Here is a 15,748-nt window from a genome sequence, read left to right as displayed (position 1 = left end):
TTCATGTTTCGCGTGTAAAAAAACACAGTATTTTTCACATAATTTACTTATCTGTATACCGCTGTTTCCACTGTCATAAAAACGGGCTGATGACTTCCTTGTTCTATGAAGTCCCTCCTTCAGAAATACGTAACGAGAATGTCAGCGGTTCCTGTGTTGTGATTCGACAGCTCTGAGCGCACCGTGCCCGGAAAAGTCACGCCTCTTACCATAACGTGGAGATGCACGCGCTCAGTGTTATTGTAAACATGTCTTTAATTTTACCCTATCAATTTGAGCCGGAATCAGACCCGGTGATTGGACTGCGGGATGAAAATAACAGCGTTTCGACGACATGGCGACAAACACACTCTACAAACGCAACTCTTGTGTATTCCTGTGGGCGGAGGTTAGTCAAAAAACTGTTTTAGTGGCGTCATTAAAGAAGGAAGTAGAGGGATGTAGTCCAAACTGGCCGGTCGATGTAGGCGACTTCTGTTAAATAAAATATCTCGCTTGGCATTGAACTTTGAGCTTTAAAATTTTACAGATTTTATTTATACTCTAACAACAACATTACATACTAACTAAAGTTTGAAACATGGGATCACGAAGAACGGGACCTTTAATGAAGCCATATACATCTAGATACTATGACCAGCGCATTTACAACTACAGGTTAGTAAAAAACTAATCTTTTACAGGAAAGAAAGTGAAATGTCAATAAAAGTCAGACAAAATAAATGATAATTTAAAAAAGTAATCAGTGGTAGTTGTTAAACTAAACGGTCATGTACTAAATGCGTCATCAGATTCTGTGCTCCTATTGGTTCTTGATTTGACATTCGTCGTAGGAGAACAAGATGTCTGTTAAAGATCACTTCATCTAGAAAGCATGTTCTGTTTAGGATAGCAAAGGATAAAACAGGCTCAACTGGGTAACTGAAGTCAGCGCTATACGCTTGCTAGGAATGATTTTTCTACGTGGAAGTTTGGTGTTTGGTGAGCTAATAAAATATTAAAACTCAAATCAATATTTTGTGTAGCCTACAATTATTTAATTGTCTCAGTAGGATTTCAATAAACATTCAATACAGTACAATAAACATTGTTTAGTTTTTCCAAAAAAAGTTTTTGTCCACATCTTTTTAGATAACTGGTACCAAAATCTCAGACAGGTTGAATAGTTTGCCAGGTCTGCTTAGGTTAATGGAAACCATTTCTCATGCAATATGGGGAGGAAGAAAGAGCTTCCTGAAGATGAAAAGTATGAAATGTTTAACGGGACTTTTATTTTGGTCTGGTGGTGTGACGTCATAAGGCGGCACCGCGCTCCTGCATCTGTTGTGATTCTGCTGAAGGAAGGTTTGTGTTTTTACGCCATTTAAAGTGTTTAAATCAATGCAAACTCTTCAGTCAATTTAATCGTTTTAACAAAACAATAAATTACCTATTCATGAAAGTAACGTTGCAATGCTTCATTTAACATTAATGATCGTTGTTTTTGGGGAGTAAATAGCATCCGCTCTTGATTACCAGAAAATGAGCGTCTCGTCTCGCACTATACATCGCAACACATGAATTCATGTAGGCTGCTGGAAAGAAGTGATGAGAGAAATGGAGCTTTTCGAAACTCCGAGTCACTTGAATCAATTGCTTCGTGAAATGATTCAGTGATTCGAATCGCCGCACTCTTACGTCTCCAGCTGCTCAAACAATGTAATGAATGAGAACAACAATTAATATGTAATGACAACGTTTACAAGCCAGCTGCAAATGTTATAATTAAAAGTGTATTATATTAAATGTAGTGTACAAATAATTGAGTACGAAATATAAATAAAAAAAAAAATATGAACTTTGTGTATTACTTGTATTTTAATCAGGTCTTTTAAGTCCATTAACTCTCAGGACAAACACGGAAAAACTCCCGATGAAGCGACTGAGATCCTCATGACACAACTATTATAAAGATGGCATTTATTAAAGTGGAGAGTGAAGACATGAAGATTGAAAAAGTATTCAGTTTGAAACATCAAGAAACTGAGGAACAACCGAAGACAGTGTTTATTAAAGAGGAGAGTGAAGACATGAAGATTGAAGAAATATTGAGTGTAAAACATGAAGAAACTGAAGAACAACTGAATACAGCGTTTATTAAAAAGGAGAGTGAAGACATGAGGATTGAAGAAACATTCAGAGTGAAACATGAAGAAACTGAAGAACAAACAATGATGGTGTTTATTAAAGAGGAGAGTGAAGACATGAAGATTGAAGAAACATTCAGTATAAAACATGAAGATACCGAGGAACAAACAGGTTGGTTTCATTCTCAAAGCTGAACTCAGTCATTTTTATCCTTATTAATCCTTATTATGTCCAGCTCTACAATTATTTATTTATTTTTTATTTTATTTTATTTTTTGAAGAATGTCATATGAGTGTCATAATTAAAGTGGTTTTATTTGACATATTTGGCCTTATGTGGACAGACATGTTGAGATCACATGATCAGACAAATACTAGCGCTGCCTTCAACTTGACAAGATCCGACTTCCACGTTTGGTGTTTGTTATTACGCCATGTCACACATTAAATTAGGAAAATGAGGAAAACCCTTAATTTCTACTATGTAATTATACAACAGTATCTAATAAAACATGGAGGCTACAGTTACTAAAATTCAGATGGTCTAGAATAATTAGGTTTACAAACTAAATATTATCATAATGCATATTAACATACATGAACATAAATAGTCACTGAATAAATCCATGAAGAAGACTTCAAATCAAAGACACAAATTGAAGCTCTAAATAAACATTTATTTTGACTTTCATCTTCTGTCAAGATCACTTGTAAATTGAAGTATCAGTTTCCTCTCTTGAAGTTTCTTCCCCTGTGGACCTCATGTATAAAACTTTATGTTTTCACCCTAAGAAGTGTACAGACGCACAAAAGCAATATTGCATATGCACAAACGTTTTCAGATTTATAAGGTCCATGCATACAACCAGAACCTGCACAAAACTCCCTTTGTAAATCCCGGTCGGTGTAAGATTGTGTGTACATGCACCTCCACCCTGTCTCCTCCCCGAAATAACCATATATGGAGCTTCACAATGCCTAGTTTTAATTAAATCAAGGTTTATCTGCCAACTGGGTATAAGATGGTTTTGATGGTTTAATTGGTTTTGATGCTTTACATCTATAAATTTGTGCCATTAAACCGGGGATTAACCAATTATTTCTTTCTCTCTTTTTTTCACCTTAGACTTCATGGCACTGAAAGAGGAGAGTGAAGGTACTAAAAGAAATGGCAAGAGAAAGATCACCATAATAATAATCATCATGATTTCATAACTGGAGAAAAATCTTGTGGGTACTCACAGACTGAAAACACTTCCTCACAAAAAATGACTCAAAAGACAGGGACTAGAAGTCATTTCAGTAACAAACGGTGTGGAAACCAAAATCAAAAAGGAAGCTTTAACAGGCACACGAAAATGCGTACTGTAGAAAGGTCTTATACATGCCCTCAGTGTGGAAAAAGTTTTGATCAACACGTAAACCTTAAAGTCCACATGAGAATCCACACTGGAGAGAAGCCTTACACCTGCCAGCAGTGTGGAAAAAGTTTCAACCAAAGAGGAATCCTTAACAGGCACTTAAGAATTCACTATAGAGAGAAGCCTTTCACATGTCCTCAGTGTGGAAAGAGTTTCATTCAGAAAGGACACTTTAAAGACCACTTGAGAATTCACTCTGGAGAGAAACCCTACACATGCCCTCAGTGTGGAAAGAGTTTCATTCAGAAAGGACACTTTATTGTCCACATGAGAGTTCACACTGGAGAGAAACCCTACACCTGCCAACAGTGTGGGAAAAGTTTCAGCCAAAAAGGAATGCTTAACAGGCACATGAGAGTTCACACTAGAGAAAATGTGGTTAAGGTGAAAAGAGTTTTAGATAAAGAATGAGGATTCATGAATAAAAGAACTGTTTTATATGTCTTCAGTGTGGAATGAGTTTTACAGACTGGAAACACCTTAGGAATCATGTAATAACTCACACCAGAGAGAAGCCTTTCATGTGTCATCACTGTGGAAAGACTTGCAGAAATAAAGCAAACCTTGAGGTTTATATAAGCATCCCCGATACACTTGAAAACAACATAACAGTGTAATGCACAAAACAATATACCCCAATATTGATCAAGTTGTTTTTGGTTCTTTGCTTAGGGGGTTAAAAGAAGTTCAAGGTATTTGTGCATCAGACTTAGTAAACATCCCAAGTGGCTTTTAAGATGAATATGTAAATATGTGCTGAACATTTTCCTTTCAATAACAAAATAAAGCTGATGAGAAAACAACATTTGTGGAAGCATCTGATCTTGGCAATGTGGATTTTCAGCACTGCAGTCAAGTCATGTTACGTTTATTGATTTCTTTAAAGCAAGTAGCTGCACAGTAATAAACATGAAAAAAAGTGTCAGTTTCAATTACAACTTAACCAATGAATGATTTTATTTTATTTTATTTTTTTGATATTTACAAAGAGATATTAAATGCGTCAGGATAGAAACATTACACATAATAATCCAATGTCAACTGAACAACATCATGATGCTTTAACTAGTAGAGGAAAAGAGGAAGAGATGTTCGGTTCACATGCTGCTTGAACTATGCCGCTACAGTGATCTGACACCACACATTAAAGAGCCACAAAAACACATTTATTGTTTGAAAATAATGATAAAATTGATAGAATTTGAAAGTTGCGATTTTGTTTACACATTTAATCATTTAGCAAAGCAACTTACATATGAGGAGAGCAATAGAAGTAATCAAACTAACAATAGGGCAACAATATGCAAATGCTGTGACCAGTCCCAGTTAGACTAGCACAGTACCAAAAAGCATTAAAAAAAAAAAAACAGTATAGTAAGTGTTAGTATTAATGGGTCAAATGTTGCCAAAAAAGATGCGTCTTCAGCAGCTTCTTGAAAAAAGACACAGTAGCTCAGGTTGAGTCAGGCAGGTCATTCCACCAGCAGGGAACAGTCTAGGTAAAGGTAAGTGAAAGTGATTTTCTGATTTTCCTCTTTGAGATGGTACCGCAAGCCGCTGTTCACTCGCTGAATGCAAGCTTCTGGATGGCACGTAGGTCTGAAGTAATGGGTTTAGGAAAAGGGGTGCCATGGTTGTTCTGAAGGAAAACATCAGTGCCTTGAATTTGATACGAGTGGCAATTGGCAACCAGTGAGCAACCAGTTTTATGAGGAGAAGTGTGCTCTCTTCGGCTTGTCGTTCTGGGCACTCTAGATGGCGGATGACACCCTGGAGGAAGTCCAAATGGGTGAGGTTTAGGGTCGGACCTCCAGGGCTCTCTGAGCTCCTCCTCCAAGCGCCTTGCAGCTTTAGTCACTTCCTCCATGACCATGATGAAGAGTAGAGGGTCTCCTCTGCCTAACTCCTCTCCCACACTTCACCACCCATAAAATTATCAAAATAATCCTAAAGTCACCTGTGTCTTTTGGCTTTCTGACCTTTGGGATTAAGGTCAACTGTGCCCAAACAATGTTCCAGTGGACGGATTCTACCACCAGCAGTAGGTTGAAGAGACTACCAATTGATGGTTAACGCCTAGGTTAAAAGCTCATTGGCTGAGATATTATCCATCCCCAGAGCCGATTTTCCTCAGCCCCTTGAAGCATTGCAGTTAACTTCTCCACTGTTACTGGGGCAATAATGGACCATTAGTGGTATTTTACCTTTGACTGTATTGACCTTTTTCACCTCTGCTCCTGATTTGAAGGTTTTGGCCCAGTATTCCTCCAGCCCATTGACCTTCTGGATCTCTCTCAGGTAGGCCTCCCTCCATAGCCCCATTGGGACAGTGGCCACTGCATCCTTCTTGTTCAACTTATTCAATTTCTGTATATGGGCATACCTTGCCCTACAAATCAGCTCCGCAGCTCACACTGAGTTCTTACTTTGCCTCCATCTGGGTTTGAATGTCCATTTTAGTGGGAAGGCATTTACATGGGCCTCCACCAGACGAGCGCCCTCAGCAGTTGTTATTCACTCTTCCAGCAAGTTTTCGGCGATTCTATTCAATTCTGTTCCTCCCATCCTTATCTCTGCCAGATTTGCAATTGCCTCCATAAGGATAGATTCACGCCACTGGATGTATTACATCTTGTGGCCAGCCTTCTCTTCCTGATCTTCTCGCTCCTGCTGGAGCTACTCGACAGGGATTCCCCCATTGGACTTATTGGGCTCCATTCCAGCTTCTGCAGCCTCTTCCTAATGGATTCAGCTGACCTACCGGTGATCACTTTGCTGAGTGCTGAGGCGAGCTCTGTCTTTGTCATTCTAACCCTCCACAGTTGAAGAGCATGATGTAACAATTTATCCTCCTCCCAGGTTTTACATGCTGAGGGATTTGCTTATCCGCTCCTCCCCTCTTGGGCCTGATCCTTACTTCTGGGGGAGCCATTGGAATTCCTTGGTGATCAAGTGCCTCCAGAGTAGAACTCAGGTCAGTAATGGTAGAAGTATGGAAGGGGCACCATCTTAGCCATTTTAGAACCAGATCTTAGCTTGGGCAGGGCCAAAAGAGACACTAAGACCTCTCCCGACAGATGGAAAACCTGTCCTCCCCAATGGTCATCACGAGGAGGCGTCCGGGTCATGTAACTAAGAGAGTCATAGTTCTCTGCCGTTTGCATGCGCTTCATTGAATTTCTTCACTTTGACATTCAGAGCACTGGGCAGAAAATCACATTGTGTCAACACTGTCCGCAGTCAGATTCCCCTGGTCTGCACCAGTTCTAAGCCGGCTGCTAGTTGCCGGCCGATGCGAAGCTCCCAATGCAAGCTGTAGCTGTGGAGATCCACAAGAAGGGCCCGGCGCACATCCATACTCACCACAGCGCCACCCCCTCACGAGACCTGCCCTGGACACGGTGGAGAAACCCGGCCCCCTCCCAGATGCCCGGCCACCTCCCAAAGACAGCACCCTTATGGAGGAGGATGGGGGGCAGGGGACACCGAGCCCCAGCCACTGCACCCAGAGACGAGGGCACCGTGAGATGGCTTCGCACCTTGGTGCTGCACAAACCCCCTCTCCCCGAGCGAGGGAACAGGGAATTCGGCTCAGAACCCCAGGGCCTCGCCTTTCGCACCCCACCAACCAGCCTCCATCCATCCACCTCCTGGACCTCAGAGATCCAGGGAGTCCGAGTGATCCCTTCTGCAACCACCTCCTCCCTGATGGCCTGAATTAGTCACCAAAGTGCAGGAGAATATCCTTTGCCTGGGGACTAGCCACCTTCCCGGGCTGGAGAAGGAGCCCAGAGAGCCTTGAAGGTCCAATCCCCAAACCTCGCCCATTTGGACTTAATTGTTTTTTGAGAAGGAAATTCCTCCAGGGTGTTACTAGAGTGCCCAGGATGGTGCACTCTCTCCGGCTCTCCCAATGGTCTGATGGTGCCCGTGGAGGTTTGGGGAGATTGCCTTCCAGGGAGTGCCTTAGACGATGCACTCTCTGCGGCCTGAGGCATGCCAGACCACTTCCCTCTGACTGCCTGGTTCCTTGTCTGTGTTGAATTTTGTTTTAAGTCCAGTTCTTGCTGCCTCCTTCCCAACATTGTGATGGCCTGATTTTGAACCCCCTGCAACCTGGAGTGTGTTTCCCGAAAGCATCGTTAGTCAACTATGGATTGTAAGTCCCATTGAACTCTATTGGTAATGACGGAACTTGCGACCATAGTTTGCTTTGGGAAACGCACCCCTGGACGTTCCCCAAGGGTCACGGGTAAATCTGACTTTGACTGGGAAAGAGCCACCTTCCCCTGGCTTGGAGGAGGAGCTCAGAGAGCTCTGGAAGGTCTGAACCTAAACCTCACCCATATGGAGTTTTTCGAGGAGGAAATTCCTCCAGGGTGTCACTCGTCACCTAGAGTATCCAGGACAGTGCACTCTCTCTGGCCCTCATGATGGTCTGATGGTGCCATTACCTGAATGAATCGTTCACGTAATCCATTGACTCATATTTCTCGTTTACTGCAGCTCAAAGCTATTTTGATGACTGATTTTGATTTCAGACAGACATGCGCTTAACAACGGCTTCTGAAGATGAAGAAGCTTCAACGTGCATGGACTTGGTGGTGCGCTATGCTACATCACAACATCCACATGTTCGGCCAATCTGATTGCTGTTTAGACACCGGATAGTGAAGGTATAGAGCATTTTATGGCAAGTTGACAACAACAACCAGAAATAATCATTTTTATTTCCTCGTTCATCACTTAAAATTTTTTGTCAAGTATATTGCTTTCACTGTAAAAATTTTGATATATCAGAGATGATAATCCTTGACTCCAAACTTTAATGAAATGTATGAAAACATGTCCATCCATCGCACGAATAATAAATTGGTAAACACCATTAGTTAACATTTATAACAAAATAAACACAAAAGCAACATACCTTTTAATAGAAAAAGAAGAGTAAAAATTAGGTTGGCTGAAGAAGACATTGACACAATGACCAGAAGAAATTAACTCCTGCTCATATGACGCACATGGAAACCCAGTACATTTTATAGCTGTCTCAACAACCGTGTTTAAGTTTTAAATGCATTATATATGTCCAAATACATGAATGCTATCAATAAAATTAACCTGTTAATGAGTTGGAGCATTAAAAAATTGTTCATACCCATAGCAAAGTGTATAGATGCCAAGAGGCAAAACTCTGATGCTTTTGTGTAGCTTTAATGTACTTTTCTTTTTTTCTTTTTTTTTTTACAAAGCAACTGATATTGCCATAGTGACAACAAAAAGCTAGTGGACTGCCGAGTCACTTTCACTGATTAAACACAATGTGTGTGGGAACAAACAGGGAAAATAAAAACTCAGCAGCAATGAGGCTCTTTAGGATCAGGAATGAGGAATCTGCTTTACAGACACGCCTGTTTTGCACACGTCATTCAAAAACAGAACCAGGAAACAGGAACCACATTTCCACATTTCAGTTCAGGGAAAGTGAAACTGAAGTGTAGTTGAGCTGTTGTGTGTTTGTGTCTCTGCAGTAAAATGGCAGAAGCCAGATTTTCTCAGGATGAGTTCATGTGTTCAGTGTGTCTGGATCTCCTGAAGGATCCAGTGACCACTTCCTGTGGACACAGTTACTGTAAGAGCTGTATTACAAACTGCTGGGATCAGGAGGATCAGATGAGAGTCTACAGCTGCCCTCAGTGCAGACAGACCTTCAGTCCAAGACCTGCTTTAGCTAAAAACACCATGCTGGCTGAAGTGGTGGAGAAACTGAAGAAGACTAAAATTACTGCTGACTGTTACGCTGGAGATGGAGATGTGCAGTGTGACGTCTGTACTGGAAGAAAACACAAAGCCGTCAAGTCCTGTCTGATGTGTCTGAATTCTTACTGCCAAAATCACCTTGATCAACATGAGAGTTGGTTTAAAGGAAAGAGTCACAATCTGACTGAAGCCACTGGACGACTGCAGGAGATGATCTGCCAGAAACATGACAAGATCCTTGAGGTTTTCTGCCGCACTGATCAGAAGTGTATATGTGTGCTGTGTATGGATGAACATAAAAACCACATTACTGTATCAACTGCAGCACAGAGGACAGAGAAACAGGTATGAACTTAAAGAGGTCTCATAATGATCATTTACAGGTTCATATTTTTTGTATTTCTACTAGAATACATTTATATCATTTAATGTCTGTTTTCACCCTCTCTCTAAACACTGTTTTAATTTTAGTTTCTTTAAAACCCACCTTCCGAAAATCGCAGTCGGTTCTGATTGGTCAGCTGGTCTCAGTCTGTTGTGATTGATCTACTGCGTAGACTGTGTGTCGGAAATATAAGGCGCCTTACCATAAATAGCAATTGGGAGGTGGAGGAATGCCGGAAGAATAGAGTGGTGCAGGTATGACATCATGTTGTTGGCCAGTCGGCAGTTAGTATCACTCTGGTTCCATCAACAAAATCCCAATAGGATTTTTCCATAGGCTTGTGGTTTATCGCCAAAAAAAAAAAATTAAAAAGATAAAGGTAGGCTATAAACAAACTACACCACAGTCCCATGACTTGTCACCATCACTAAGCTTCCTACAACTCTTTTGTTTTTTATCTAAAAACAATTTCCCAGAACCTTTGAGTTAGAATAGTTTATAAGAGCACCGTTATGAGCATAATGAGACTGTAAAAGTGGACTGAGTTTACCTGTTTGACGTGATGATGTTTAATCTCCCCAGCCTCTGTAGTCCCATTTAGCCACTTGTTAGCAACTGCCTTTTTCAAGACACGTCACAGCTTCAAAAGATCTCAAGTGGGGTAATACTGTTGTTTTTTATGTTGTAGAATAAAACGTAAAAGTGTCTTGATCTTGTGTTTTCCACAAACCTCATTTCAGCCATTTAAACAAAATCCCATTCAAAAAAACCCATTGACTAAACTAGCTAAACTGCTATCTCATTTGCGTGTTTGGCCTACAAAGTGTTGTCATAACTGCACCACTCTATAACTGTTGCTTATATACAGTATGTTTGTTATTATGATTGACAAGACTGAATGATTAGGCTCCTCCCAAACCTACGGTTGTAACCTCATTTATAACATCTGACCTGCATCGAACTGCTCGGTTCAAAATGCAGTTATTGTAATAATGGTGAGAACAACATGAGGTTAAGGTTGTATACGGTTAAGGAATAGTGTTAGAAGTAAATATTAACCATCAAGTTGGTCTGCATTAGGAAGGCCTAAAAAAGGGGTTTAGATTTGGGGTGGTAAAAACAGGGTCTCTTGGACATGACGACAACACACTACTAACACAACTCAACCAGGCCTCGACCCTTTATTTAGCTTCATGCTTCTGGGCAGGAGTGATTTAAATGACGAATATTGTGACATGTTCATTCCTGGAAGAAAACTTGTTCAGGTAGTTCAGAATCAGTGACACTGATATAGGAGAATAACTGCCGCTGGAGGGACTTCAATATCACACACTTCTCTACTATATAGTAGCCGAAAAACAGTATGTGACAAAAGATGTCTGAATTCTCAGTACTCATAAAAGAGTAGGCAAAAACTACTACTTCTGGTGAGATTCTAAAGTGTGCATATTGTGGACACTTTACTATACCATGAGGCAACAGGAGAGGATTTGTGGCAGTGAAGTGGATCACATGATATTGACAACATGGCAAATGTTGTACGTCTAGATTACATTAATACTACACACATTCATACTATATAGAACATACTTTTAGCAGTCACAATCAATTACTTATTCAAAATAAGTACCTACTCAAGAGATTATGAAATCCCTATAAAACTAGGCATTGATGAAATAATGCTGACACTAACTTCACCATGCAAGATCTTTAACCCCTCAATCTCACCACTTCACTGATACTGGATTCATATCTGTTTACTTGATGATTCATGTGATGTTTCTCCTGTTATTGGTTTGTCCTTTAGCACCAGCTGAAGGAGACACAGAGGTTGTTCCAGCAGAGGATCCAGCAGAGAGAGAAAGATCTTCAGCAGCTGAGAGAGGCTGTGAAGTCTCATAAGGTGAGTCTGGAGAAGAAGAGAAGTTTGAGAAGTCTCAGTCAGGACTCACTGAAGCCACTGTGTGATTGTGATGTGTGTCCTAACAGCGCTCTGCACAGACAGCAGTGGAGGACAGTGAGAGGATCTTCACTGAGCTCATCCGCTCCATTGAGAGAAGCCTGCTCTGAGGCCACACAGCGGATCAGAGATCAGGAAAAGACTGCAGTGAGTCGAGCTGAAGGACGACTGGAGCAACTGGAGCAGGAGATCAATGATCTGAGGAGGAGAGACGCTGAGCTGGAGCAGCTTTCACACACACAGGATCACATCCATTTCCTGCAGGTAACAGAGATCTAGAAGAACAGGATCATAGTGGACTTGAGCAAGAGACTCACAAAGAAACATTTCATGAGAGCAGAATGAGCCGTTGACTGAAGTGTTGATCTGTGTGTTCGGTTATTATATTATCATCAGTCAGACTCTCATCTGATCATCTTCTTTTGAGAAAAACACACTTACAAATGCAGTTCAGCTCTGGAAATCTCTTAGGAAACATTTTTCTGAAAGATATATTGAGCTTCCAGACAGCAACAGTTCAAAACTTCACTAATATTGAAAGTTTTTTTGTTTGTTTGTTTGTTTGTTTGTTTCAGATTCACCCTGATAGATTTCCCATCATCTCTTCACTCATCCTTTTAAAATCTATAATATAGGATAATAAAATATTATAATAATTTTCATTATTAATTGTTGGTAACACATTGATGAACTTGACAGTGAAGTTCATAAACAGGAAGTGTTTCAGCATATTTAACACTTTGAGGAGAGTTACTAAAGATCAACAAGAGCTGCTCAAATCAGACAGTATTGCAGGTTATTGGCTGAAGTGTGGAGCTGATGAGCTTTGATTTCTGTTTTCTGTAGAGTTTCCAGTCTCTCTCAGCTCCTCCTGAATCTACAGACATAAATGACGATCCCTTCAGTTCTCTCTCTTCTTTTGATGTTGTGAGAGAATCTGTCCGTCAGCTGAGAGACAAACTGGAGGATTTCTGCAAAGAGGAGCTCAAGAAGATCTCTGACCGAGGTAAAGTCCTGGAGATTCATCTTGCTCTTTCATGATTCTCCATCTCATATCATGTAGAAGATCATATTAGAAATGCAGGGGTCATTTTCTCTTGACATGATAATCACACTCTTCATGTCTGTTGATTTCCACAGTCACTTTCACCAACATTGTTCCCAGGACCAGGAATTACTTCCTACAATGTAAGTCACTAAGAAAACAAGCAGAAAAACTCACTGAGTGTGTTCATGTTCGTCCTGTAAAAGGAGAAAGAAAACATGACTGAAGAGTTTTATAGTTGATCATGTAAATGATGATTTGCACAGGATATCTGGTAAACTGTACTGAGACACTGCTGATATATTGAACATGAAGAGTTCAGATACATTAAAAGATCAGATTCATTATTCCTGATTCTGATGTGTTTTATCTCCATCAGATTCCCATCAGCTCACTCTGGATCTGAACACAGTGAATAAACGCCTCCGTCTGTCTGAGAATAACAGAGTGATTACTGTCACTAACACAGAGCATTCGTATCCTGATCATCCAGACAGATTTAATCTATATCAGCAGGTGTTGTGTAGAGAGAGTGTGCGTGGACACTGTTACTGGGAGATTGAGTGGAGTGGTGGTGAATATGGTGTGGATATATCAGTGTCATATAAGAGCATCAGCAGGAAGGGACGGGGTAATGAGTGTGTGTTTGGAAATAATGATCAGTCCTGGAGTTTGTACTGCTCTTCCTCCAGATACATATTCTATTACAATAACATAAAGACTGAACTCCCTGTAAAGTCCATCAGCAGGAGAATAGGAGTGTATGTGGATCACAGTGCAGGAACTCTGTCCTTCTACAGCGTCTCTGGAGACACAATGATCCTCATCCACACAGTCCAGACCACATTCACTCAACCGCTCTATCCTGGGTTTAGTGTTTATTATAAATCATCAGTGAAATTGTGTAAATGAATCTGAATAGTAATAATGCTTTGAGCTCATGATGAATCAGTAACAGTGAGATGTTATAGAGTCTCTTATTCCCTCTTCATTACATTAATACTACAGCTTCTAATACTAGCAACTTCTGTCAGTGAAATAACATGTCAGAATAAATGTGTGTAATAAATCCTTATATAGACAGTAAGATCAGTGTGTGTTTGTGAGTCATAATGAGTGACGGTGTGTATCAAACTTTTATCAAACTCTGTTTGTGTTGATGGAAATCAGTCATTCAGTTCTTATTGTAGTGTCACATAAATAATTAGGTCCAGAGCACTGATGGTGTGAGGACCCTGTTACAACCCGCTCGTTCCCAGCCGCAACATAAAAGAGGGATTCGACCACAAAATCAAATTCCAGAAAAATATTTATTAAATTCAACAAATTATACAATCAAAATAATGAACAGAAAATCTAGGGGTATATCAGAAACAAACAAAAAAAAAAGAATAAAGAAATTACGCTACATGCACCAGGTCAACACAAAAATGAGTCACCCCTGAGGAATGTTCCCCAGAGAGTGTCTGTCCTCTAGGAATACACAGCCACTTTTTTACTGTTGGTAATCATCAATTAATTAAGTAGCCCTGCATTCTGCACCAATAGGTTTAGTAGGCTGGGGGACGTCACAGACCCTATTGTAATTGCTCAGTCAATTCTTCTTCTTCGAAATGAATTGCATTTTTGAGGGCCTAAATATGCTCGAAAACTCATGAAACTTTGAATGCGCGTCAGAAGTGGTGAAAATTTATGTCTGATATGGGTTTCAGAATTAGGTGTGCCAAAATGGCTCGATAGCACCACCTACAAAATTTCAATTAATCGCCCTTCACGCTACATTTCACGTACAGGTATGAAATTTAGTAGACACGTGTAACAGCCCAATACCTACAAAAAAGTCCCTGCAAAATCTGAAAACCCAACAGGAAGTGAGATATTTTGAATTTTCTCTGCAAAATTTTTGCAGTTTTTGCCATTTCCAGATGTTGTATTTGAACAAACTCCTCCTAGAGATTTAACCAGATCAACATCATATTTGGTCAGTCTAATCTTAAGGCCTTTGTGATGTTAAATTGTGAAGATCTAGAGTTTTCGCTGAAGGGCGTGTCCGTGGCGGCCTGACAAAGTTTAATGTTTTGCCATGAAACAGGAAGTTGCTGTAACTTGGGTATACAATGTTGGATCTTCCCCAAACTTCACATGATTACATTGAGCAGGGCTTGAACCCATGTCATTCCTATTTCTATCAAAAAAATTTCTATTGGATTTTCTCTTCATTATTTGTGATATACAGTGCATTTCAAAATGATTAACCAATGCTTTTCTACATGGACAACACTCAGACCACTTTTAAAATGTTAACATATATTTCATGCACCTGTCACAATATATTTCATGCACCTGTCACAGAATTAGCTTGAGGGAATTCATCCTGACATTCTGAAAAGGAAGAGTTAGGTGTGCGTTGCGCAGGTGTGGCACTGCTACAACAACAACAACCCAGGCCAGGATAGATAACCCAAATTCATCCATGGCCATTATTTTATTGGGCATAATCCAATTTGTGTGCCCACTTAGAACATTTGGATACAACTGTTTATGGCATTTTGTTTGCCTTGGTGCACCATTACTCACACATTTTCGCACCCCCATTTTCTGGCCAGAGCACCATCTCTTTTTATCGATGTCTCCGCAAACAGTGAACTGAATAGGGGAATGTCTATGGGTGGAATACCACCACGTCCAATCGAATAACACCACTTCGATTTCAACGGAAACTACTGAAGATAGACACTGTAGCATTCCCTGTTTGGACTCATGCAGTCAGGCGATGTCAGTCACAATGGGTTTAAGATTTCTCAATATCTAATTGATCAAATAATCTTTTAGAACTAGGCATGCCACAGTTAGAAGAACCAATCACTTCTTTCAAATGTCTCTGCGGGAAAAAAAACAAGCAATTTCTTCTTTGCAGAATGCAGAAAAGAGCAGTAAGCTACTCTGAATTATTTCTGAGGTCACTATAAATAAATAATTCAAACAAATGCATCAGCATAAAGTCAGACTTCAATCTCAATTGAGTAATAGTAAAAAAAAGTTGGCAACTA

The 15,748-nt window shown here is 40.3% G+C and overlaps 1 protein-coding gene across 1 annotated transcript; it reads left to right on the top strand.

Annotated features, from left to right (window-relative positions):
• Positions 1 to 8,861: 8,861 nt before the first annotated feature.
• LOC125246334 (E3 ubiquitin/ISG15 ligase TRIM25-like) lies at positions 8,862 to 11,736 on the top strand (the record flags this gene model as incomplete). The annotated part of the gene is made up of 3 exons (XM_048157299.1): positions 8,862 to 9,653; positions 11,501 to 11,596; positions 11,683 to 11,736. Coding segments are annotated over exons 1-3 (720 nt in total), but the record flags the coding sequence as incomplete, so codon positions are not given.
• Positions 11,737 to 15,748: the final 4,012 nt, after the last annotated feature.

Source organism: Megalobrama amblycephala, linkage group LG14 (genome assembly GCF_018812025.1).
Source record: "Megalobrama amblycephala isolate DHTTF-2021 linkage group LG14, ASM1881202v1, whole genome shotgun sequence".
Lineage (NCBI taxonomy): Eukaryota > Metazoa > Chordata > Actinopteri > Cypriniformes > Xenocyprididae > Megalobrama > Megalobrama amblycephala.
The sequence above is the reverse complement of the archived record's forward strand: the minus strand, read 5'-3'. Positions and strand labels throughout refer to the sequence as shown.